The 27,941-nt window shown below is 36.8% G+C and overlaps 1 protein-coding gene across 35 annotated transcripts in view; it reads right to left on the reverse strand.

Annotated features, from left to right (window-relative positions):
• SLMAP (sarcolemma associated protein) overlaps positions 1 to 27,941 on the reverse strand; it is a 99,420-nt gene that overhangs the window by 65,348 nt on the left and 6,131 nt on the right. The window contains exon 2 of one of the 35 annotated variants that reach the window (XM_068907336.1): positions 12,936 to 12,985. The exons of 33 other annotated variants lie outside the window; for them this stretch is intronic. In XM_068907336.1, coding sequence (XP_068763437.1) covers positions 12,936 to 12,959 — 24 coding nt within the window. In that variant the 5' untranslated portion in view covers positions 12,960 to 12,985. Of the gene's footprint in view, positions 1 to 12,935; positions 12,986 to 17,314; positions 17,336 to 27,941 lie in introns of those variants that run through there. One more of the 35 variants, XM_068907338.1, reaches the window with a different exon arrangement.

Below are 27,941 nucleotides of genomic sequence, written 5' to 3' on the forward strand. Positions count from 1 at the left end.
TTTCTTGACTAGTAGAATAGCAAAATTGTCATATCCATCCCAGAATATGACCATTATGAAACTTGTGCACAAATAATTTGTGAATTCTAGCTGATGCTAGGAAGTTAAAAAATTACTATGCTCCAGAAGGGCCAATTGTGACTTGAACTGTGAAATGCTGGAGGCAGTTTCCTTCAAAGAAATACAAACAAACAAACCACTGCGCTTAAGGATCGCTACTCTAACATACTACTTCCAAGAGATAGGCTGAAGATGTTTTCTCACTTGTCTGACAAGGTAGGGAGTTCAGGAAGTGATTTTCTTCCAAGTCACGTGCAATTCTGGTATAGCATGAGACACTTGCAAAGGATCTCAGAGAAGACAAGGGATGAGCTTAGAGATATACCAAAAAAGCCTGGAAAAGAAAGCAGTACATTTTTGCAGTGGAGAGACCTGAATTTAATTACAGTATAAGACAAGGATAGGGAAAAAAAGCTGAGGAGCTAATATTACGATATCTTACTATATATAAGAACTGCTTTCAGCACTACCTTTTTTCCCATCTTCGTCTTGACCATACACAGCACTTCTCTCAATACATTCTATTATTTTACAAGGATCAAACTAGAATGTTAATATGAAGTTCTGAAATTAGCCTAAAGTATAGCCCAGTAAGTTATCAAAAATTAACTCTTGATTAACTGGCTAGCTGTTTAGCATTTTAGCTTTGTTAGAACAAGATCAAAAACTTAAAACAGCAGCAGCGTATAATAATCATTCATACATGCTGAAAAGCCAAAGATATCCAAGATCTTACTGTTGCATAACTGTTCATTTACAAGGTAAAGACAGACAGTAAGGTCTCCACAAACAGAACAAAAAAAAGTTTGAAGAGCAAGTGCCCTATTTATAATAAAGTTATTGATAATTTAAAGAGTGCTTTTTCAAAGGCTCTTATGACCTAACGATCCCACGTACAATATAATCAACAACTCAAGTCTCCGCCAGAGTCGAAATACACCAGTTGTGCAGTAAGGCAGGGAAGGAAGAATGGTGATTAAGGCAAAGACTCATGTAACATTTGCTATTGCTACCTACAGCCATCCTTTTCCATTTTAAGAGCACATTACTGCTACTCCATCTAATCCAACTTGAAACTTCAGTTTAGGGCAATTACAATGAGAAATTCATTGGAAAATGGAGACAATTTGTCTACAAAGAAGTCAGATTCACTCATAAATACATCAATACATGTATACTTCATCCCTATTCCATAGCTGAATACTTAAGTAAGTAAGTAAGTATCAAAATACAGGTCATTGTCCTCTTCACAGAAAGCCAGCCTTTGATATACTTTATTTGTTCAATATATTTTTGCTGCCTAGACTACTGATGTATAAAGACAGTTCCAATTTTAAGGCCTTCTAGCTTACCACTCTTCTCCTCATCCCTTTTATTTTCTTTGGGGAGAAAGTAAAGACAAACCCCATGTGCTTCAGAGACCTGTTATACAGGCTCTGATATAGTAATTTAAACTAGAATAATTTAAATTAATGTCAAAACGCAAACTACAACAGCTAATGAGATACAAATTCATTTTGTCATGCTTACTACCACGAAGGGGCCCCAAGGCAGTTAGCTGTAGCAGTAAAGTCATGAAATGCTGCAACTAAAGACTACAGATCCTTCCCTTACTCACGCTGCAAGCTAAAATGATCAACTCTTCAGCAATTAATGCTGAGTTTACAAATGCCTCCCCTGAGTATTAAAGCTAATACTCAAGTGCAGCTAGTAAATGAAGATCTAGAAGATCGAAATACAGCCCAAAATTGAACTGAATAACATGACTGTGTTCATTTACTTGACTCACACTGAGTATTCTATGACGAGGCTAAGTACACTGGTTTTTGCAAAATCTGAACTGCACGCAAAGATTTCACAACTATATGAAATGGGGTCAGGCAAATGTGACCAACACTTTATCACACCACAGCCAAAAAGTTACTTCTCCATACCATTTTATATCCATTGAAACATTAACACTGAACATCTGAATTTGAGAGCAGAATTTCTGCTAGCAGAGCACACCATGCACGCCCCAAAGAATTCCAGGTTGCTCCTTTGGCTACGAGAGAGATGACAGAAGTTCAAACCCTAAATTATCTCCAGATTCAACTGATTGTGTTCCTCATTCTGGTCTACTTAGACACATCCTAAATTCCTTTCCTCTCACTTGACTAACTCCACCCACATATCAAGGAAGTAGAAGTATTTGTCTCCATAAGCAAGCATAATTCACAGGGTGGAGTGCATCAAGTAAAATTGCCTTTCTATTTAGTTTTACATTTCTTAAACACATGGATCTAATAGTCCTTTGATCTTTAAACTCCAGCTCCTTAAACAACTAAGAAACAGAACTAGTGCACTAACTTCTGAATTCTTAGCAAATCTATTTCTTAAAAAGATTTAGCTACCTAAGGCAGGAACGTGCTGTGAAACTAAAAATCACCATAAGCAGTGGGATTTTCTGCTCAGAGTGAACGGACTGAGGAAGTTGCAGCAGGCTATACAGGGAGCATAGGTATTGCAGGTCCCTGGAGAGAGAGACAGCTTTCTAGTAGCTTTTCATAACTTCTTTGCCAAAACAAACAAACAAACAAACAAACAAAAAAACACTATTCCTTCTTTGCATGGAGAAACAGACCCTCTTTGATACAACACTAGACAAAAATATTCACCTTAAGTTCTCATCTGAAGATGCAAACTTAGTCAAAATGTCTTTGTTTAGATGGAAAAGGTTAAGAGTCCTCAGCTATCCCCAAGAATTCAATACCGTACTTCCAAATCTGCCAGTACTGCCAAGGGACAGGAGCGAGGGGACAGCAAGGAATATGCTCTTTCTACTGATCAAGTTGTTCATGTCTGTTTACACCTTGACATGTCTGTTTACACCTTGAAGTTTTGTTGACTGTACTGCCAGGACAACCCCGTCAGCTGCTCATACCTGTTGTCAAGCAAAATAAACTGTTAGCAGTAAAAGCAGGTTAGTGCCAGCATAAGTGTGTCTGGGTACAGACAGACAACCTTTTCTGGACATATCCAGAGTACTCTAAAGCAGTAATCCCTCTGCCACTTGCCATGCCGTGGTAGTTGAAGTGCTTTGAAATTCACTACATGCCCTGTCATTCAACTTAACTTTTTTTGAGCTAACTCGGATGACTTTGCCTCAAATGGATACAGGGCTTACCTAGGCTTCCTAACTGACAAAGCCAGGAAGGACACGAGTTGTTTTTGTAGCAAGGAGGAGAAAGAACCGTAGAGCAGCAACATCAAACAGCCAGAGACACAAGCAACTTAAACATACACACAATGAATGTCTATCTATAACCTAGAGTCGCTCTGGTGTTTCCATTGGTATCAAAATGTCACCTTTCTCAAAAACAAAACAAACACACACAGAACACACTTCCAGGAGATGTGCTGTACTTGCAAAAGCTTCAATACAGACCTTTCTTTTGATGTACTACTTTGTAATGTTTATTTTAATGGGCAAATTCTACATATACACTATCACAACTTTAAATAATGGCATACCAAAAACGTTCACAAAAAGGAAAAACATGACAATGTTTGTAGAGTTAATACCAGCTGCAACCTGCCATGCCCATCAGGCAAGATAATTTACTCTCTAAATCAGCACTCAAATCCCATGTCTCACAGTGAGGGTTTAGAGTTACCTGTATTATGAGAGAGTTGTCCGAAGTTGGGGGAGACTTTAGAAAACAATGAAAATCTGCATAATAGCTGCTTTCATAAAATGAAAGTAAGCAAACTGCATTACAGCTCCTGGGCCTAGTACCCCACTAGTCAGTGCAAAACTGTATGACTCTCTCTAACCTACCACTTTGGGGTTTATTTACTATAGCACTAAAAGGAACACCCAAAACACCTAGAGGAACACAGCTGATGGCAAAGATACAGTAGTATTATGTTGATGGTAGCATATGAAAGAAAATTTTCCATATAAAAGACCATCACGGGAGAGCAACACTTAAAGTGGCAGTTTATAGTTAGAACAGTACTTTCACTCAGCGAATATTGTGCACTCTTCCAAAGCCTCGCACAAAATGTGTCAAGTCCTGCCTTTTCCATTTTTTAATTGGAACCAACCAATATGAATAGAAAAGTACCAAAGAGGACGATTACCCTTGCTAACCCACCTGCCCTCACCTTCCTCTGGTGGAACAGATGGCAATCAATTAACCTCATAAACTATCATTTTCTTTCTAGAAAGAACAACTTATAACTTAGCTTGACAGTCACGACCTACATACAATACCCCCACACACAAGTGTTCATTAACACTTCGTACTTCCGTTCTGTAATAAATAAACAAACTCATGGGGAAGACTCATGTTGAAGGACGTGGTCTGAAGCGATCCCATTCACTCTCGCAGACCAGGCAGAGCATACACTATTCACTCCTCTTCCGGAGGAAAGTTTTTCTACGGTGACCAGCAGGTGTGGAACCGATTATAGTAGTTTAAAAAGAAAAAAAGTTACTCTCATGAAAACTCGACTATCCATATATTATTCAAATAATCCAGATATGTATTCAAAGTGAAGAGGAAGAGGATGACAAGATGCTCCCCAAAAACTCCAAGATAAAGTGTTTTACCACAAAACGCGAGAATATGATACAAAAATAGATCACTGTACACGTCACTAATTTTGATGTAAAAGACATTTTTAACAAGACAATGAGATCTAGAGGAAAAGTTCTAATTCACAAGTAATTTTGTTCATATATAGCTGACTGACTTGCTAGAGTAAGGCATCTGTCACCATAGTTACTAACTACTACTCTTTAGAATATCTCTTTTGCTTAACTTTTGTTATCACAGTTTACAAGAATCTCCAAAAAATCAGCCTCCTGCTATAAATACAGAATGGATTTAGGATAAGTAGAAAAAAATTCAATTCATTCTCTTCACAGCAGAATCACAGATTATAGATTATTAACAGTCTCAGAAAAGGAGATGCAACTCCATTCTGAAAAATGACAAGGTAGAAAAGAGTTTCCTAGCAAAAATTTCTCCAACTCAGTGCAGTACGAATTGTATACAACTGAGGAAAAAAACAGAAAGTAACATGACCCCTGAGTCTACATTCCAGCCTGAAAATGCTGAGCTATTAAGATATATTGCTGCTTTAAACACTTAACTAAAAAAAAAAAATTAACACTAAAGTGCAATCAAGGGAAAGATTTCTCAGAAACGGTTATTGACACATGGTTCTGAGATGCTCAATTTGACTCATCATCAGAATACAAAAGCAATATAATGAAGAGACCTATTCTCTATTACTGCTGTCACAGAGGACAATGTTACAGAACATACTGGGGCTCCGAAATAAGTTTTCTGTAGTTCAATATGAAAAACTTGATGAGTGCAATGGACTCCTAGAAACAGCTACGGATAAAAACAGCTTTCCAGATGATGTGATAAGTTGTTCTGCTCTACTTCATCAAGGAAGCTTGTTCTCTTATTCTACAGCAGACATGTACACAGCTATCATTATCACTACGATACCAGTGATTACTTTGTACAAATTTACATTAACTTCTATTAATATACCAAAGACTTACCCAGAAGAAAACATACAGACAAGGTGACTTTTTGAGGTTTCTTTTAACCCTATCAGAGTCTTTATATTAATCAAATATGGAAACACTGCAGCTTAACAAGGCTTTAAAAAAAAGAGGAAATAAGAAGCCTTAGTAGGCCATTTTCCAGAAATCCAGACTTCAGGATAAAAACTTAAGAGAACACAACAACTTCAAAGTGTGAAGCGTTACAGAAATACCAGTTCAGATGTCCTTCCATGAATACTTTCCTGCAAAACCAGGCTAAAAGCTATCAATTACTGCAATAAATTTCATGAACATGTGGCAACATGACATGCTCAAAATCTCCAATAATGAAAGTAAATATTATCTTGAAGTGTACACAATCCTGAAGACTGTTTGTAGGAAGCATATATCCTGGAATGGAATAAGCAAAGAATTATTAGCTCTGCAAAGAGGAGGCTCCCATATATAACCGATTTCTTTTCAAATGTATGTTCCTATAAAGGATAGCTCGCGATTTATCCTTGCAGTTCACTCTTCCCTTCAGTGGCAAAAGCACCTGTGCTAAAATCCTGTACTATGGAAAAACGCTAAGATCAGAGAACAAAACAAGTTATTCTTAAATACGTGATTGAGAGAGAGAGTGGTTAAATTTGACAGTTACTTTATAACAAGTATGCTCAAGTGCAAGAACAAAAAAGCCCTACAGTCTTGTCTCCGACTACAACAATGAAGAGTACCACAAAAAGGGAGTTTTGTCATGTTTTGACATAGCTTTGCACTAATTTAAAATTGAGTTAAGGCACAGATCTCTCCTTGTCTTTAAATCTGAGAAGACTGACACTATTCCTTACACAAATAAAAGCTCAAATCAAAGATCCACACCACCTAGAAACACTAAATAAAAGAAGAAAATACTAAAACACAGAACTGTTTTAGTGGAAAAACATCAGTAAGCAGAATTGATAGGAAAAGCATAAGACAAAGCAGTTAACAAAATGAAATCTTGAAATATTATTTAACAGAAGCCAGCGCTTAGACAGAATGAAGAATTTACATGACTCTAAAATTAGCATTATGCATTCTGCTTGCTCAAAATCTTGAAATGTGACCAGTTAACTAAACAAAATGCCTTGCAAAAAACTGCTAACTGAAATGGAAATTTAAAATATTTAGATTATCAAATGTCTATCAAACAGAAACATCCTAATTTATTTTTCATAGATTTACACTTTTCAAGTACAATGAAAAAAAATATAACAGAAGCCGAACTACCAGATACTTCACTACATGAAGAGCCAGAAAAGGAAATCTGCTTATGTGAAGGTAAGACATGAAGCAGCCTCTTAGTTAACAACAAACTCAAACTCAACTGTAATCTCAGGCGTGGGGAAGTAGGTGCAGCACCACAGATGCTACCTAAATACCATGACGCTACACTGTGCGGAGAGTTCCACTTCACCAATTAGTTGATCATTTCATCATACAAAGTTGCTCTGCTCCTTGCAAAGGCAGATCTCTTCTCATGTGTTCACTTTTTAACAACAGGGAGAACAAAGGAAGATGCTGCTGCAACTACTTTAACCTTTCCTCATGAGGAACTGTTGTGTTCATTCACAAATAAGCACTACTTCCATATACAACTGCCGTTTCGTGGTAAGAGAAAAATCCCAGGATTAAGACATTCAGGAATCAAAGAGAAAAACAAGTACATCAAATTTCACAAACATCTCCAAATGCAATAGTGGTTTGGTAAATAATCTTCATGATGATAACATGAAAAACCTTTAAAAACACGCTAAAGAATTTATGAAGATGTCTCCTTTCAGATTTCAGCTTAATAGATTTTGCTAATGCCAGTATGGCATTTCTAAAAGTGTTTGCAGCAGGTCTACCGTGCATTATCACGGAGCAAAGGTTTCTTGCTTTCTGACAGTCACCTGCTCCTGAACCATTTGTTAACACATGACAGTTGTCAAAAACAGGAAGTTTAGCACATTTCTAAACTACAGGTAAAATTACCATATTGAGCATAAGCTTAATGCCATGGTGATACACATTCAATGAATCCAATGAAGATGCAGAAGTACAAATCTTGACTCAAAAGAACTGCCCAAGCACAAGTGACACTGTGCTAACTTTACTTATCCTAAATTAGATATTTTAACAAGTTCAAAACACAAACACTACTATAACGTAGCCTACTGCAGCACACATCCTCATCCTGAAAACAAAGAGCCCTGTGCTCCTCCATCGTTACTTATAAAAGTCTGCTTTTCTGAAGAGTTACCTGGGGCAAGTAAAGATCAAAACCATTGGGGGGGGGGGAGGGGGGGGAACTCCAAACACAGAAAAAAACCATCTCCCCCACGTTAAATTTCTTTCCATTCTGTGTTTTGCACTTCAGCATTCCTTATAGGCAGCAAATGTAATTAACTGAAAACAACTATTAGAGAAGGGTGCGGCTCCGTTCGAAGATGTAAAATTCATTTTCCAGTACAGAGAATAAATTTGACAATTGGGAGTTTAATATTTGTACTCAAGGCACTGCCAAGCCACACCTCCAACAAAGTGAGGGTGGAAATAGTCTGGGAGGAAGCTATATTTGTTTGAACTCACTCTAAGTTCAAGACTTTCAAAGCAAGCAATAATTAAAAGCTGGTATTCATGAACAACAGCATGTTATTCCAGTGTTCCTTTGAGATCAACAGTTTTGCAGTAAAAAACTGTTACACATTTTTAAGCTTAAGGAAAGAAATGCCTACAATATACATCCCCTACTGAGTTGCGTCTGCCAGTAATGTGACAGATCACATGAGCTGGTTTTTGATACGCAATCTTGGTAGCCATCATTTCTTTTAAGCTGTGTTGCAGTGGCTTCAGAACAAAAAGGGCAGCTGTGCAGCCTTCTCCGGAGTCAGGACTGTGCGAAGCCACCCCAGTAGAGACAGATGAGCGGGCAGAGCACAGGTAAGACGTTCAAGGATAATGGCAACTACAGTTTCAAACACAGTGACTCATGATTTATACTGGTCTTAGTTAAGGCCAAAAATCACACACGGTAGCTTGCCTTTACAAACAGATGAAAATGTTTGCTAACATGGCAAAATTGACCAGGCTAATTATTCCAGTACAGCTTTTCACATGGACAAAAGTATTCCAATGTCTTCTGCTAATTATTTTCCATCATTTCCAAAAAGGGAAAGTCTTCAGGGATATTACACTGATAACGCTGTACCCATGAATTTTATTCTTTAGACAAGCTAAGAACCACCCAAATGCCTTTTAAAGCGTCTTTGCAAATGAACAAAGTGCTTAGAGCACATGATAAAGGCAAATGACCAACCTGCCAGGGGGCTCGGGGAGCAGGGGTGAGGGAATTGCAAAGCGTTGCTTTGTACAGCCAGAAAGTCTACACCTACCAGAAACATATTACCAAGTCTTGCAAGTTTTCAGACTTCTCTCTAAAACAAAGAAAATATTTTTCAAAGTACAAAAACAACCTCCTCCTAGCACCAACGGTTCAGACTGTCATCAGTCTAAGAAGAAATACCACCATCATGAATCTCAGACCAGTACAGTCCTAAAAAGGGAAATGGATCTTTTAATTCTTTAAAACAGCCATCAAGTGAATTTTCAAGTTGCAAAACCTTCTAAGTACAGAGACCAGAGATATCAGCAAAGCTGTATATGTAGGATTCAGGTCATACTACCCGAAGGACAAAATAATACAGAATATAATGTTGTTTTTACCAATATGCATTTGTCATGGCTAGAAACACAGACTAAATTTGTTCACAGTTTACCTCCTGAGAGGAGAGATTAAGTTTCTGATACTGTGTACATGTAATAACTTGTTCAGGTAGCTCTTTGTACTTCAGTAACATTATCAGAAGAAAACAAAAATCTAAGTTATTTCCTTTTTTTTTTTTTTTTTTAAACAAGGTAATTAGGCTGATCAGCTTGTTAATATTTTCGTAAATCCATCTGGAATAAAAAGAAATTAAGAGAGTAGTGCAGATAGTTTCAACCCTGAAAAGCGGAGGCAAGGTTATAGAAAGATGTTTGGTTTCTCTTTGACTTCCAGGCTTTTCCAGGCAGCTACTGACTCAGGAAGTTGCCCTGCTCAGTGTACCAAGCTTAATATATCATTTGTCCATGAACGAAGGACCACCCAGGGATTTTTCTCATTATATCAGTCACAATACTTCAAATTGGAAAATAAAAAGTGGCAGTTTTGTAGACAACCAATAAAGTAAAAATCATCCTGCCCGTCAAGAAAAGCAGCTGAACACAACTGAATCTTACCAGAGCAAATAAGCGTAGGAAGCCTGAAGGGCTTGAATACATTTTTTCAAACACCTACTCACCTGAAAGCTCAATCCAAAGCCTCACTGAAAGGTTAAAAGTGCCACCATACTCTTCCCTCCCAGCATCCAAAGGCACATCCCACACATTCCAGCTAAGGCACTAATGATAGTTTCATAAGATCAGGAAATAGTTGTACAGTAAATCCATCAAGGTTTATTTATTGTCATCATCATAATTACGGCTAGTATCAGATTGTGTAAGAGTGTATTACTTTTTTTTTTCCTGTGTAAAGTCCTGGTGCTATTCAGTTAGCAGGGAAGTAGCATTCAGTTCCACAGATGAATGAATTAAAATTTAACTGATTTTTTTTAAAAAAATTATTGCTACTGTAAAAAATAATATTTTTTTGCAAGCAAGAATCATTGACTTCCTCCCCTGATCAGGAAAATGCCTTCTCTTTCTACTTTTTAAACCTGAATCGCAACCACTAGAGGGCAATAGGATTATACATACTCTTGCCCGGATTTGGTAAACTGAACCAATTCAATAACAAGCTAAATATCAGAAAATTAGACTACTGATATTATGAAAATATTTTTCACATTGCAACTCCCATTCTTTTTTACATTTATATTGTGGATTTACTGAACTATTAATTCCATCTATACAGTCGAGAGCCTTCACACACAAGCTACTTTAAGCTACAACATTCACATTAATAGTTCTACTTCTCAGAACCGAAAATGTCAACTTCCATCTTCCTACTAATAAGTAAGTATGTGGAAAAATCTAGATGTCGTCAAAGCCTTTTCAGATTCAATACAGGAAGCAAACTTCCTAATCAGTGGCAATAAAAACAAACACCTAACCAGAAGTGGCTGTATGCTCTAAAAGGAGCAGAAATAACTCGTAAGGTTTTTCCTATGTCCAGTCAGCAGTTCAAAAAAATTTCTGGTTCTGAGATCAGTTAGGTTTTTTCTTCACAAAGATAGTGCTTTCGTGAAATGCGTTTGTCATTTAATATATTGATTTTTGCCACAGGTTATTAGCTAGAATTTCAGAAGAACAAAAGTGCAGAGACTAAAGCAAACGAGTCGTTCACAAAAAGAGCAAGAACCAAAGCAGCTGGCAGAAGGATATGCACTGGTAACTCAAAGGGAGAGCACTTGAAAAATTATTTCAAAATCTACAGTTCCACTAGAATACTGAAGAAAGCTCAGCAAGTTTGGTTTCCCCACGGGGTACTCCAGTTTTGGCTCTAAATAAAATTAACCTGGTTAAGGCTAACAGAAGAGTGCTTTTGGCAAATACTACAACAACAAGCTAAAACAGCTCAGCAAATAAACATACATACACACTCTGTATAAGGTTATCTCTCACCAAAGCTAATGAAGCTTGTTAGAAAGGTATTTTTAGTCAAAAGACGTCAAACATTTTCAGGAAATCTCAGCAGCATAGCTGACATACTTCTAAAGAAACAAAAGCCATTAAAAACGATAATGACATCCTATAGACACAGTAATACACTGATAACTTGCATCAAATCAGTCTTGCTTTACATTGGCCCACTTAGTTCATTTTAAAAAAAAAAGTCACACCCCCCCCACAAAAACCACACAAATCTATAGTAGTTGTCACCAAAACAGATGAAACCTCAAGTTACGTTCACATAAATTCAAATAGGACCCCAACAATTCAAACACAGCCTCCCCACAACAGAAGCGTTTGCTGTTAAGAAATACATTTTGACATACCAAGGGGTTTGCTATCCAAGCTTAAATTTAATACAGCTGTAGACAAGACTCTTTATACTTCGATTACAGAAAAACCAGTGAGTCTTTTATGCTACCTGTAATTAGTCTAGTATTAGTATGGAGCTTTAATAAGCTTGAATTAGAATTAGATGCTAACCATGGTTTCTTTGAAGAGACAATAACTTGGGCTAGAAGGAAAAAATATTTAGGTTACAGCCATTACAGAATCAGAGAACACCTGAGGCTGGACCTCTGGAGATCATCTGGTTCAACGCTCCTGCTCAAGCAGGGTCACCTATAGCAGGTTGCCCAGGACCATGTCCAGTCAGGTTTTGAGCATCTCCAAGCATGGAGACTCCACAACCTGTTCCAGTGTTCAGCCAACCTCAGAGTAAAGTAGTGTTTAAATTATATTTATTAATTAGATCCATAAAGTTACTGAAATTATATTCACTAACCATAAAAGTACCAAATCCTTTTCCTTTTGTTCTTTGTTTCATTTGTTAAACACACACATACACACTTAAAAGCAAGAGAGAATAGTACTGACCATTTTCAGGATGACAGATATTTTCTGTAACACAAAAGATTGTAAATTTTGTTTTGGTTGCTCTGATCAAGGTTTGTATAAAGCTTCCAAGACAGTTAAAAGCTTTCATGTTAGAGTACCTTTTCTTTAATCCATGGAAGATCATAAAGGTTTCACCAAATTATAAAATGATTAGACATGATATGTCCCTTCTCTCAAAGATTTTGAGGAATACAATAACCAAAAACAGTTCTTAAACACAAACATTTTAAACACGCGGAGTCACCAAAACAGAAATTCACGCTTCTACCATACTCCACTAGGAACTGCCAGCATTAAGAGTAACACAGCTAAATACAAGTCCAAGAGATACAGATGCATGTCATTGCTAATTCTTTCTTACAAGCTTTCCAGCATAACACTATTTCTCTTCAGCCAGGTAGCATACTGAGGTCCTATACAAATATCAGGCACAGGAAACCCTATAGAAGATGCAGGCTGACAGAATGTTTCATTAGATTACTACAGCTTTGCATTAGTTTAACCCCACAATATAAGAAACCCTAAACCAATGACACTTTTGATAGAACTAAATTAAATAACTATACTGTCACTCAAAATTAGGAAAAAAGCTTCATGTTAAAGACTGTGTAGGCAGTCTTAAAACAACTGAGATGTAATAAAAAAGAAACAGTAAATCTATAAATAGAACAATAACAGCTCTCCTACTTACAATACAGATCCTTAAGGGCTCCATATGAATTTCTTGAGAAGTCACATAATCTAGAAGACATAGGTACCAAATGAAGGGTGAGTCTCTCTTACATTAAAGTACCTCTTCACACAGCTCCCATTAGTAAGTAGGAATTAGTGTACCTATTGTGGACATGGGAAGGAGGAAGCAAGTCCTTTTCCTGCTTGATCTCAAAACTACCTCCTTCCTCTGTTGCCATGTGATAGCAGCTGCTAGGAGTTGGAAGAGACTCAATTTTAATGTTCTTAAATACAAGACTCAGTGGCAGTTTCTGGAGAGTAACAAACACATAACCTCAGTCTTCACAGAACTCTTGGCTTTGCTAGCTAGGACATCCCTTGACAAGACTTTCTCCTGCGTGCAAGTCTTCAGGGTATTTTCAGGAGTCAGTCCTCTTTCTTCCCTATGTATTTCAATCATCCTTCATCCTAGCAAGTTCCTTCTTTCACATCAGGTGTATGCAGTAGAGCAGTAACATTTCAGACCATACCAAATAGCCCTGGTTCCAAGATGCACATGCTGGCAACATCCCAACTACAGGAAAGATGTACTGTGCTGTGCACGCTGCAGTTCTAGTCTCCTAACCATCTGCTTTAAAAGTTGCACCAAAGCTCACCCTCCAGCTTCCTCCCTATTTATAGGCTCTGACTTCTTTTGGAAGGAAACCTGGATATGTGGAGGAACTGAGTGTAGAGTGGTCCTCTCCCACCATGGGACTGCGACATGTCCAAAGCATGTAACGGACTACAAGCAATACCACAGAACCACCCATACTGGAGGTTCAACGTTCAACAGAACATATCTTAAAAACAAAGTGAGGTTCTGCGCTTTGAGATAAATGCAAATATTCTGTTTACTTCTTCAGACATTCTCACGTGGCAAACAAGCTGCATTTTTACTGTAATGGTTTATTCTATCACTTTTTTTTTCCTTATTCCTTTCCCTCAGGTTAGGCACAAGTCAGATAAAATGGGTTCCCTGTAGAATAGCACTTTTTACACATAACAACTAGAAGCTGTTTTTTCAGGCTGGCCAGTTGTGTGTCCACAGGATCTAAAAATTAAATGGCCAGCCAACTTTCAGACTCCAGCACTTGATTGTCTCCAAGATTTTCAATTCCAACCCCTCAACCAGAGCCAGTCAGAACTAATTCAAAGCATGACACACATCTATCATCAACCACCACCCAGCCGTGCTCTCCTTCTCCAAGTTTCTCAATAGCTTTATAACCTCAGTGTTTCTTAACAGGCATATCAGGAACGTTGACGTTTGTCTTCACTTCCCTTTGAAAGGTTTAACCTGAAAATTTAAGCACTAAAAAGAGTAAACTCTAGTTAAACAAAAGCGTGCGTGTAAGCCACATCAATACTTGCAAGTAACAAACTAAAAAAGAGAAAAATCTCAGGAGAGTCCACACAGATTTTTTTCTGGAAGAAAAACGGTAGGCATTTCAAAATGTCTGAACTCAATCCTTTACTCCTCAATATTCCACCAGTGTTTAAGTTATTACAGATAAAGTAATCTACAAACACATAATAAGCATTTTCATGATTTTAGAAAGTCCCTCTGGATTTTATTAATCATCCAGATATCCGATAATCTGTGCTCAAATCTTGAACAATTTTGTCCCCAGTTTTCACTTAATACTTTAAGAGATAACAATCATTAAGCAAAGCAAGTCATTCTACAGTAAAATTATACGTTCAATTACAGTAAAAGTATTTTTGCACTAGGTCTTATGGTATAATGCAACACGCTTACCTTTTTCCCCAGTTAGACACCGATTATAGAATTGCTAGAACAGTAAGGCCCATCAGGAATGACCATCACCTGTGTTTCCCTCCATACCCCTCTTTCTAAAGCTTTAGTAGCCGTGCAGGATTTACAAACGTTTTGGCCTGCACACCCAGAAAAAGCAGCACCCATCGTGAGTCAATTAATCAGCTTGAGCCTCAGCAGAAAACATACTTGCAGTCTTTCTTTGAAGAAAAAAAAAAAAAAAATAGACAGGACCTTCTGGAATAAAAGTTTGTGAACTGCTTCATTCATTCCATACTTCACCCTATTTTTAAAAATTTCAGGTATTTTAAAATTTCATAGATGTAATTATTTTATATTTCTTGAAGTAATTTCAGCACCATATTTTAAGTGTATCCTTAGATTTTAGCGATATATAGTATTTACTACTGTTCCATGCAATTTTTACAACTGACAAAAAGACCCTCTTGTTGTCTATTATGACATTATCAAGCACCAAGGGTACAAAAGACTGCTTTGACGTACAGTTCATACATTTGACATGGAACAGTCATGGTCCTACCCGGACACACCAACTACAGGCCAACACTGTCAACTCCGGACTACTGAGCCGCTCCGCCTGCACACTGGCCTGACAAACACACAATAGAAAGCTCACATCCAAGGGAGCCTACAGCCTTGTGGTTAGTGCCTTCTCCAGCAAGGAGAAAGTGGCAGGCTTAAAGATTCTCAGCTTCAGGAGGCAAGGGCTCTGACTTGCTGCAAAAACACTCTACACTATTGTGTAAGCATACACCTTTTTGGCTGCATCTTCTTTCAGGCTATCCATTTAAATGAGTGCTTTAAGTATTATCACAACACATCTAGAGAATAGGATGCATAAAACAGAGGAGCACAGGAATACCTAGGTGGAGAGTCCTGAATAAGTCTAGGCTTCACTTATGCTGATGAGATAGATGCAGTTCTAGGTTTTCAGAATTTCAGAAATATTAGCATCTTAAACTTAAATACCAGAAAGTTACTCATCTCAAAAAGATTACATGTTTTAAAAGAAAACTGTACACCATTTTAGCTTAAATTTCCTTTCTCAAGATGAATTGAGCTGGTACAAATCTCTCTGCAAGTATTTTCTTTCAAATGACTTTAGCAAAGACAAAAGGAAAAAGAAAAAAAAAGAAAAACAATGAAATCAGTGGCAAAGCCTTTTGATCCTTAATCAAAATTAAATTCAGTCACAAGAGATTGAACAATAGCTGTTTAAAAATTGCATGTTGAGATGTTACTTTAATGCAGAAATAAGCCTCAAAGCCTCAAATCTGATGCTGACATAGTACTGCCAATCTTCCCATTTTATTAGTTACAAATATTCGTTTAAGGGAAGTTACCTTCATGATCAAGGAAATTTAAATGCCGAATTTTTCAATTCCACTTAAACTATGAAAGACTGCTGCTTAACTTCTCTCAGATTTAAGACTGGCCATGATTTTAACTGAGAATTCAAGACTTATTAGAAGAACTCAGTCCTTGAACCTTCCCAAGAATAAAACAAATTTAAAAAATTACTTGATTCAGCCAAATAATTACTTTAATAACGAGCTTCTAAGGCTCCTCTTTTTGGAGGACACAAAATTCCTTAGAAAATAATATATAAATTTCTTTTCCCTCCTTACATTATGTTAAGAATCAATCTGCAAATACATTGCTATGAGAGCAAATATAAGGAGCTTTTCACTTAAGTGAACATATTTTTATTATTCACACTTACACCTGAATTTTTGTCTTTCATTCATTTCAGATACTGTAACAAAGAAATGTTCAAACTGCTGGCACATCAAATCATCTACACTGATTGAGATCGTCTCATAAAAAAAAATGTCACAATTACTACTGGTTTTTAGAGAACTTAAAACTTTTACATTCTGCAGAGTAATTTTGTTTTTGTTTGAGAATGTTTTATGTTTGAGTTTGAGAATACAAATATTTGTCTATAGTTAATATCAACTACAATGCAAACTGAATTACTAGATTTCTTCATAAACTGACATATTCAAAAATCCACTAGATATAAAATAAAACTATTTTAGGCATGACAAGACAAGGTAAGTGAACAAAAGTAGTTCTGTGCTGCTAATTAAAGCAAACTAAAACCACATAAGCAAACTCTCAAATCCAGTTCTCTAATTATCAGTCACATTATAAAACTTCAAAAAAAGAAAAAAGTATTTCAAAAACATGTAAAGTGATACACAAGAAGAATGAGATAGTTCAAATATGGCAGAGAAACTGCATATTCTTTACTGTGCTTAAAAAATATGCTGATGTAAAAATATGAAACTACTCTCCTAAAATCTTTCATGGAGGATGACCTATCTTCCAACTATATGAGCAGCAATGAAAAATCTCTCTGATCAAGAAATATCTATTTTGCTATAAAGTAAACATATTACAAATGGTATTTCTGAACTTTTCATAATGATGGTTCTCTTTAACGTGTTAAGAATATTTTGACAGAACTTAAGAAACTAAGCTGAGAGGAATATGCATTCTTAAACATGAAACATTCAGATAGTAATCTTAACATAGGAAATTTTCAATTTTACCTTAAATGATAATTTTAACCTTAGATGAAGGTTTTTCTTAGCAGCATATAACTCTGTTCTTCAAGCACTTATGCCTAATGGTAGAAGTAAATTTAAAAAGGAGAAGTGGTTATACATGCTTCCTGTTGTGCTTAAAAAAAAAAAAAAAAAAGCTTGCCATCTAAAGTGTGTAATCCTAACTTCAATTGTTTTGAAGTTTCAGTGTTCCCTTTTGCACCCCCTCACCACTTGCAACACCAATCATCTTGTCCGCATCCCATCCCCTTAAAATTTCCAGTGCAACCAAAGGCTATAACTTCATTGCTCTGTGTTCTTCCCACTTATTTTTCATCCCTAACACCAAGAAGTGCTGTGTGCCTCCTTGCTGCTAGGAATCTCCCCTCATTTCTCAAACCTGACTGTATGGGAGGCGCTTCCTGCACCCCTGAACACCCAAGCACATGGATGTTTGGATGTAGATCATAGTCCCGCATGACAGAAAGTGGCCCCAAGAAGCAGCTGCTTATATTCAGAAGAAAGGGGACACAAAAGAACCAGAAAATTTCGTTCCAGCCTTTCATTCCTCTTTTTCTTAACTTTTCTCTCTCCAGGCCCCCAAATTCCTTCCCTCTGCCTGCCTCACACATGACAGGACATTTACCTCGAACCCCAGGGGACAGAAGATGAACCTGAGCTGAGCTAAGACCCTACTGCAGGATATAGTGCCAGGTGGCTGGACATGGTGCCAGCTCCTCCTCCCTGAACCTCTGCAATCATAAATTCAGCTGTACCAGAGGAGATTAGCTTTAGAGGCAACATCAGCACCAGACACAGGGCTGCGCTTCCTATTCCCTGCAGTGTCCACTCACTGGCTAAAGCATGGAGCTAGGCTCAGATTAGCAGATAAAAAGTTGCTTCCTTCTTGGGAATCGTTCTTTCTCACTCTTTTTTTTTTTTTTGTGGAGAGCGACAGCAGTAAGAGGAAGGGGGCAACTAAGATAACAAGGAGTTCCAGGAAGATAGATGGATAGACTGCTGGGGAAGGGGTGCATCAAAGCAGGCGGGGAGTAGACAAGGACTACATGAATGACATGAGGATCACTCTACTCTGATGTTGTGGTTCTAAGCTCTCTTTTGCTGTCTGCTCCATTTCATTCTTCCTATTAAATCACTAGACTGCTGCCCTAAGGTTTGACAGGAGTATCTAGTTGTAAATAAATGTTTTCACCCATGTTTTTGGAAAAAAATGTAGGTTCAGTGACCTTGGATTTTCTAAAAGATATTTTTACCAGACACTGTAGAACAAGTTGACAGGATGCTGTTTTATGCTATTTGTTTTAGTTGTTTTGTAGAAGGAGCTAGAAAGCATGGGAGAGGATATAAATCATTATTGAAAGAACCTCCTTCTGAGTTTTAACCAAAATCCTGTAAGATAGCATAACTGGAAACAAATGAGCATGATTTCTCTCTGAATTGCAGCACGGAATTTTGCAAAATAACAGACGCTCCATATGCTACCATAGTTTTCATAATCCCATTTCTCTTTAGCATGGCAGGAAGATGCAAGATGGACAAGCTTCCTGTTTTGGGCACTTTTAAGAGTTTTACCCAAGCCTAACACGATCATGTCTATGAAAAAAAAAAATCTGAGTATTTCATCAATCATCCATGTCCATTTTCCAGAACTCAGAGTTGTAATACTTGAGTAAAATAAATATTTAAACTAGAATGTTTTCAAAACCTTTAAATTTGGCTTAACATACTATTAGCATATTAGGCAAATATGTTAATTATTACAAATGAGTTATTTAAATGATAATGCCCTTACCGTGCCTCAAATGCACACAAGTCTTTAAGGTGTTCAGAAATTTATTTTAAAAACAAGTTGCACTTTAACTGACTTTACCACTTATAAAATAAATATACAAGACATTCCTCCCATCACAGTTCTTCAAGTCAAGGTCCTACAGTTCTTTCTAAAGGCCTGCTTTTCAAAGAAGATAAACTTTGCCCCCCCTCTTCGGAATCCAGCAAGTAAAACTTCAAATGTTACCTTTTAAAAAAAAAAAAAAGAGTAAGTTCTAGTACAGTAGTAGAGCTAATACTTTTTCAATTGTTTAAAAAATACAATCCATTAGGAAAATAAGGAGCTCATCTCTACCAGCCAAAGTCCACCTAGCACATGCATAAAAACAGGAGTAGTTTCAAAGAATAAAACGCCCTCAGATCTACTCATTAATATGACTAAAGGAAGCTGCGCTCTGGGCTAACACACACAAGTGCCTGCATCTAACAGCTGTCCGATTTTGTGATAATTTATTACTTATGTTCTTCTGTCCCGCTGAAATGGGATGCTTCATTAAGATTTCTCACTGTTAGCGCTTCTTGTAATTCTTACTGCAGCTCCAAGTTTTGTTAACAGCTATTCCAATAGTTGAACGAGCGCAAGGAAGCAAAAAGATAAGACTATAAAAGGAACAACAAAGGGGGGAAAAAAGGCCTGGAAGATCATCAGTTTTTATACATTCACTGTGACATCTCCAGCTTCATGAAAGGGAAATCCAGAGCATGAATTATAGACAGCTTAAAAATCATAAAAGCAAAGACTGAACTGGTCCATTTTTCATATTTGACTCAGTACCTGTACTAAAATCTCTTTTAATTTCCTAATGATTACACAGCCACTGATAACATTAAACTCTAAAAGGCCTGACCTCTTGCTATGTTCAGAAACATTTGTTTTGCTTCTGTGTTAACTATGCTGTTAGTTTAGACTCAGTCAGAACTTTCCAAAAGTTGCAGCTTCTCTTCAGATTGAAGAGACTATCTTAGAAAGCGTCTGTGCCTATCCTTGTTTGCTTCTTAGTCATGTTTCCACCCTCGTATCCATTAAATATAATCAGTTTTAAAATAAAAATGCAAGTTTGCCACACCTGTATAATGCAGTTCTCAAGTGCTAAAAGAAAAATACTATCTGACCACCTACAATCACTGACTCTCATTCTAAAATTGACTCAACCATTAGAACTGAGGAAAAAAAAAAAGTAGAAATTCTTATCATTTCTACTTTCTCCTCTTTAACACAGAATACTAATTATTCAATTTCATTTTTTCCACTGGTAAATTTACTATTCAGTCATTCATTTCTCAGTCCCATTAAGTCAAACTTCCCCGCCCAAATTCTCTACCACTGATCTCTATGCCAACGCTATTATTCGTTAAAAAAAAAAAAGTGAAGTTCTAATAATGCTATTGAAAAATAATCTCTAGCACCAAGATCTAGACTGTAAAGTGGGCTCCATATATGATTAATGTGAAAGATTAAATCAGTGAACAAAAAACCCTACAACATCTTCTAAAGCATCAGATCTCTTATGAAACACAAGCCCCTGTCTTCACAGCAATATAGTGGCATCAGGATAAAAAGCATGACACAGGAGGAGGCATTAATTCACAAATGAGAAACATATAAGACTGTAAAGACATCCAAAACACAGGCTCTAGTTTCATTTGCAAAGCAATATTTTCATTCTAAACATCACCAATATAAGCAGCTATAGGTTCAGGAATGAAAAATTTACTTAAAAGCTCCTCTACTCAAACACGATTTCCCACTAGAATGGCATTTACTGTTTTGTTCTCTTTCTGAAATGCTAACATTCTTGCCCCTATAAAGGTTATGCTGTCACGTTACTAATTATGATCAACAGCTTTGGACGCAGCTACACAATAACTACCTGTACATGCATCCTTAGCTTTCAGTTACAGGCTAATCAAAGTACTCTGTATTTGTCACGGACAAGCATATTTGCACGTAGGCAGCTACTCTTGCATGAAGTCACTTGTTAAGCCACAGAACCTTGCTTAGCTGTAAGGACTCTTATAGCTCCTGCACAGGTCAGAAATTGTAGAAATCTTTTAGTTAAAAATGATAGTAACGCAGCAAATGCATCAATTCTGGAAGGTCAGCTGTTTTGGTGTGTGCGCACACGCGTGTGTGTTTTTTTTTTTTTTTAAATGGCTTATATCAAGCAGAGACTCTCGATGCAATTTCTCAGATTTTACTCTTGCTTAAAAAAAGGCAGAAGATATTCAGAAGTTCACCAGATTTTTATTCTGTAATTGCAAAATAACCTGTAAATTTAGCACTAGCACAGAAATCACATTTTCATCATCCCTCAGCAAACAGTTTTAACCCTGACAGTATCAGAAAGGATATCTTTATTATTAACATCCATGATCTGGTTAAGCATCACCAAGCAACAACCTTCTTTCAAATGCAACTGGTGGACCTTGATTTTGGACCACTAAATTATTATACAAATTACCAATTTTGAGCACTGTCAGCAATTAGGCAGTACCATCATCTAGCACAACCAAGACTTGGTCCACAACTACCTCAGGAAAAAGAATATGTGGAATACCTCAACATGACTCCAGCAATGAAATTAAAATTATTACCTTTTCCAAATATCTTTTGTCCACAACTATAACTAGCAGTTACGTCTTATATCTCTTTTTGTCTAAAACTTTTTGCACTTGGTAAAAAAAGAACAGTTTCCATTCAGTTTTACTCTCTCACTCTCTCTATATATGTTACTGTCTAAAGCAATATTTAAAGCAGCATTATAAAACACACTTCTTAGATTCAGCTTAGCTAGCTAAAAGCTGGGGCATAACACTAGCAAGCAGAATCAGTCACTGAAACAATGTTACAAGATTATAGGTACTATAACATTAAATTCAAAACTATAACTTCATAAAAGGTTTTAAAGGATACTACAAAACAATCATTTTTATAAATCTTTTGGAAACACAGAACTGTAATTATAAAGGAAGATGTGCATACCAAGTTTAGACTATAAAATACATCAAAGAGAATATTTTACAGATCTCCAAACAGAGATTACTCAGTGACAATAGCAGGATGCTTTAATATTAGTTTATAAAAACTTAAGTCATCATCTAAAATTCATCCAGTAAAATCTATCCTGGGAAGGTTCAAAATGAAGTTACTTGTGCGGGAAAGAAGGCAATCGAGTACATTTTAATTTGATCTGCTAAGGGAGACCAAAAAACCCCACCTACCTGCATATTAGCTTTTTTTTTTAAAAAAAAAAAAAAACAAAAAACTCCAGGCACGTTTGCACCATGCAATGGAGAAGGAGAAAACACAGAACTAGGACATCCTAAAGAGCCCACAGGAACGCAACCTGGGTCCCCCAGAGCGGCTCAAAGAAAGCAGGACAGCTGCGTTAGCGCAGTTCTTTGACAAAACTAACCCCCATCAAGCCCATTTCTGGAGTATGAGGCCAGATCAAGGTAATCTGCAGCTGAAATGTAGATACACATTAAATTTATTGGCTTCTGGAGAGGAAAAAAAAAAAAAAAGGTAGTATTCTGCAATTGGATGTGTGTATACCCTCCCTCCCCTACTGAAGCAGGTTATATACACATAAATCCCAAGAGAGAAATCAATTTTTGAGAAAAAGTTATCAATGAATGTCAATATAATGTATTTGTTCAGGTACAAAAACCACTAGAGACATTTTCCCTACTGTTTACTTGAAAGTTAAAATATATCCAAACACAGCATAGATACTTTTAACTTTCCAATCAACAGTCAAATGCAAAATTTAACTAAAAAAATTGGATGAAGTCACAGGGAAAGTACATTCAAATACACGGCAAATATCCATATCAGTTTCTAAGTAATACATACTATTAACATAACAGTCTATCAGTTCTCCCTTTAATTATATAGAAAGCTCTGTCCATAGACTAAATTTTTGGCTTACAGTCACAGACAATATTTTATATACCTACCAAATACCTCCTCAAACCGCACAACTGTAGCTTCAATGTCAACTAGCTACACAGACTGTAAAAACAGGTATGCCCCTTCTAAGAAGATTCGTACTCCCGGCTTTCTTTCATAAGCTTCCTAGATTGCATATTCTGGAAAGTTCTCAAAAGAAGAGCAAGATTTAAACAAAATAAAAAGATCAATTTCCCCTTTGAGTTTTTAAAAAGGAAGTAGTGGTTGAGAGCTATAAGTGAAAGTGTTGTATTATTTCCACCCCACTGGAACTAAATTATCATGTATTTCCTTCAGTGCTTCTTTCCTTCCAAGTAAATTTTAAGAGAATTTCTAGTTGACACATTTTGGTGTGAATTTTAAGTTACACTACACAAAAAGTACTCCAGGTATTTCATAATACTAAATTTTTTATATACATATATATACACACACATATACACACACACATGCACACACACACAACACACACTTATATATATGTGCATGCTGAAAGTTCCAGATCCTCAGAACACATAACTTAAGGCAATAGCAACACAAGCTAATCTACCATGCAAATATGCCTGACCCTGTCCTCAGAAACTTATTTTGTTGGTAGGGATTAATTCTGTCTCCAAATTTCTGTCATAAGCTCTGTGACAGAAGTAGACAAATCCATGAGCAACCTAACCTAGTTAGGCCTGCCTTGACCTCCCCCCGGGGAGCGGACTAGCTGACCTCCAGAGGTTCCTTCCAGCTTATTTTACTCCATGACAATATATCATATCATACATTTTGGTTGTCCTTGTTTACAACACTAACTTCCACAGAAGTAGATACCATCCTAATTATATGTAATGACTTATGGATCTGGAATTCATAGAAACAAGAGAAATTGTACCAAACTTGTATTTTGTCACTTAATATTGTCTTTATATTAACACCACGCATCCTTAAAATCTTTCATATTTGGCGAGAGGAATCCCTGTAACGGTAGCAAGAAAGTAACAAGGAGTTGCAATTACCTATCAAGATCAAGGACATGAAGAATAGCTTGTCTGCACAATGGATTATGTTATAACCAGATATTTAAAAAAGTGGGGTTTTTTTCCCCCCAAACGTATTAACAACATGAAGAATTACAAATGAACCATGATAAATCCTGAAAACTTTCAGGTTCTTCAAGCACCTGGAAACGGTAAATCTAAGTGCAGAGAACAACAGTGCTAGAATACAGTTATAACTGATAAAATACCAAAATTGATTTGGGATACTCTTGCCCTTAAGTCCATTCAACTACCATAGACAATAACTGAGAAAGAAGAGTGATCAATGAATTTTGCCAGAAATTACTGAAGGTCACCAGAAATTTAAAAGGCAAACAAGCAGACAGGCAAAGAGCATAACTTTACAAACCCAGGAGATCTGCCTTCTACCCTGTATAGACAAGTACTTACACTTCAAGCAAAGCAGTTCGAAAATCAGAAGCAAGGCAGAGCTACCAAAACCTGCTTGGGAAAAAGGGGGGGGGGGTGTTAGACACATACACATACACACCCACTCCCTTACAGAACATTAATAATGTTGCATCATCATAGACATTAAAGTTTTTATGAAATCCAAGCATAAATTTACTCTTTCTCAACATCCAGAAAAGGAAGAACTCTGAAAAAGCGTCTATGAAGATCACAAGACCTGTCATATCACACAAGACCAACGGCATATGCGAATAGCAGCTGCCAGTACCAAATCCTTTGCAAAGAACCTACTGTATAAATACATATTTGTCCCATAATAGAGGTTTTCTTTTGCGATTTGAAACCTAAGCATTTCTATTCCTTCTTTTAAAAAGGTTATTACCCAATACATAGTTACAAGCATTCAAAACTTCTCCGTCTTCTTCTTAAGCTCTTGCATTCACTTTATTTTTATGGAAGAGGTATTAAAATTGCAATTATGAGGAAATACACTGTTAATAACTTGTCCTTAGCATTCCTTATTTTCAATAGTCTCTTAACATATGAGCAAAATGTCACTTGTCAGTTCTTATCTAGATTCCCTATATATCTCAGATATTGCATGCTTCCTGTATGAAATTCTTTCTGTAGCTAAACGTTTTCATCATGTTTGAGTTATCACATGAAAATCAAAACTGAAGATGTTCCAGCAGAGAACAAATTTACTTAAACAGTAGCACAGTACTGTCAAGATTTTTGCACTTAGTTACAAGTTCTCACCATTTTACACTACTAAAAATGTTTTTGATGGAGCCTATCTCAATTCTTCAATGATTTTTACTGCTCCTTCTTTTTTTTTTTAAATAACCTACAAAGGTGTAAGAATAGCACAAATTTTGTCTAGTATGTACCATATTGCAACTATCAACACTGAAATTAACCATTAACAAGCATATTACCTTAGCTTTGCAAAGGTCTTAAGAATTCCTCATTCCCTTAACTAATCCCAATATACTTTCTACATTTACTTTTTGCATTTTACAAATACTGTACTGCTGCTAGTATTTACCATGTTATTCCACTCAACCACAGTGTTAACACAGGATTTTGAACTTTCTATTGCAGACCTGCTTCAAGTTCATCATTTATTTGTATTTGACATTGTTCAGCTGCATACATGTTTGTCTGCTGCAACACAACAAAACTTGCATCTGATTGAACGTCTGGCTCCAGCAAAATCATTCTCCATTTCACAAAGCAAGCTTTTCTGGGTCTCCAGCAGACAGATAAGTCTTCTTGCTGGGGCTTAAAATAGTATGGTCCACTCCACCTCTCTGCCTGAGGTTCCCACTCCTAAAACAGACTGACAAAACACTCACCTATGCTTGATAAATAGGTGACACAATACCACATACCTCCCATCAGTTCTGCTACAAGCAGAAACGTTTCTGGGAAAAAAGACAAGCAGGCAGTTGGGAACACTAATACAACGCCATAGCAAGATTTAACTAAACTCCGATTCAAACTCTCAGCAAGTGAGCAACATCAGCAGGAAGCAATTATTGATATGACTCAAAAAAACCTCAAAGACAACACAAACAATGTAATCCTGTCATTTAGTAGCAACAGCTTGTAAATTGCTAGACTTGGGGATGGAAACAGAAATCTTCCCTCCCTTTCACTTACCAGCTTGGTCTGCAAACAATGAAGTTTAGTGTTTTTACTTCAAGCTACTTATTAGAAGAAATGAACAAAAAAAAAAAACAAAGCATAACAAATGAGCTGAAGTATTTGTCTACACATTTTGTAGAGTTTTAGCTAGATCAGATTCAAATCAAAAGTGGAACAATCCTTTCACATTGACATAGTTAGGCACTACTAACCTATATATAAGGCCCACCAAAGGATGCATAAGTTCAATTAGTATTAGATAACAGAGCAACCAATACTGCTCAAATTCAATCAAAACAAACAAACAAAAAAGCAGGCAAAGCCAAATCAAAGGCATTCTCCAGTCTAACACAAACCCACCTGCTAAACATCAAAGGACTGCTGCAAGTAACGTGTGACAGTTTTTCACAAAAAAAAAGTCAAGGAGATCTTATATAATGAAAGTGTATGACAGGGGCAAAGTTTTACACTTATAAGCCTGAGAACAGGAGCAAACCCAAACCATCGCATTAGAGACCTAAGGAAAACACATTTGCTGGCCTTCCTTGCTGCTAAGTAGCACGATTCATTTGAGGTTTATAAAAATTCATTTCAAATATAAAAGGGATTTCTGTTTTAGAACCTAATCAATGTGTTGGTATTCCTGGCTCAGGACAGCATCATGACCATCGCATCATGACTGCAACGGATCAGCTCCAAGAATTACAGTATTAGCTCTGCAGCAGCGGCTCTAGATGCTGTCTCTGCAGGGAAATCCTTCTCGGCAATAACTTACCTCTACTATAAATGGCAGCAGCCCTTCTACTCTGGGTTCTAAAAGAAATATCTTGGTGAAGTTTGTTGAAACTGAGGGCTTCCCTCAGTTTCACTCTTCTGATTATATTAACTTAAAATTGGCTAGTTCATTTAGGGTGAGAAGCACTTACATAAAATTATTAATAGGTACATTTAAGAGCTGGCTGATCTCACCCTCTTACCGAAAGCATCTAAGCACTGAAATTTCACCTCAGTGCATTATAGCAGATCCCAGGTCACGGTCTCCTAGGCCACTAGGAATAAACATTCAATGTTTGGAAGATAAAGTGTCTCCTCAACAAACATTGCTGACAGTAAGCATGGAGCAACACTGACAGTACTGAAAAATTAAACATTTGTTCAACTCTCAAGGATGACACAATAGAAAACTAAGAAGAGGTATAAGAGGAAAAACAAATATCAGAAATGCTATCACTTAAAGAAATGCTACTGATGCATAATAAATGAAATATCCCTTACACCAGCACCAAACAACCCAGCATACCATACAGGAGTCTCTACAGCAGGCACCAGGAATAACCTCCCATGGAAATCCTGTAGCTCCAAATACTGTTTTTCTATATGCCACTAGATTTTGAAAAGTGGTATTTACTCTAACACTTCTGAACAAACAGCATGTCCAGAAAAGGTGTCCTGCACTACTTGAACCTTGCCAAATTCTTGGCCTCCACACAACATTCTGTGTAATGTTATATGAACACAGTATTTCCTTTTTATAAATTCTTTATTTGCTTTCTTTTGGGGTCAACATACTTTAATCCCTTGTACAATAAAGATTGGGGTGGGGGGAAGGGGGAAAAAAAAGCAACTAATCTTCCAACTCCAGTTTATTAATGTTTTTGCTTGTATTGCGGGTTCAAAACTGGATGCAGTATCCTAGACATGGTCTAATAAGGATTGAGTAGAG

The sequence above is a fragment of the Struthio camelus genome, chromosome 14, assembly GCF_040807025.1.
Source record: "Struthio camelus isolate bStrCam1 chromosome 14, bStrCam1.hap1, whole genome shotgun sequence".
NCBI classification, from domain to species: domain Eukaryota; kingdom Metazoa; phylum Chordata; class Aves; order Struthioniformes; family Struthionidae; genus Struthio; species Struthio camelus.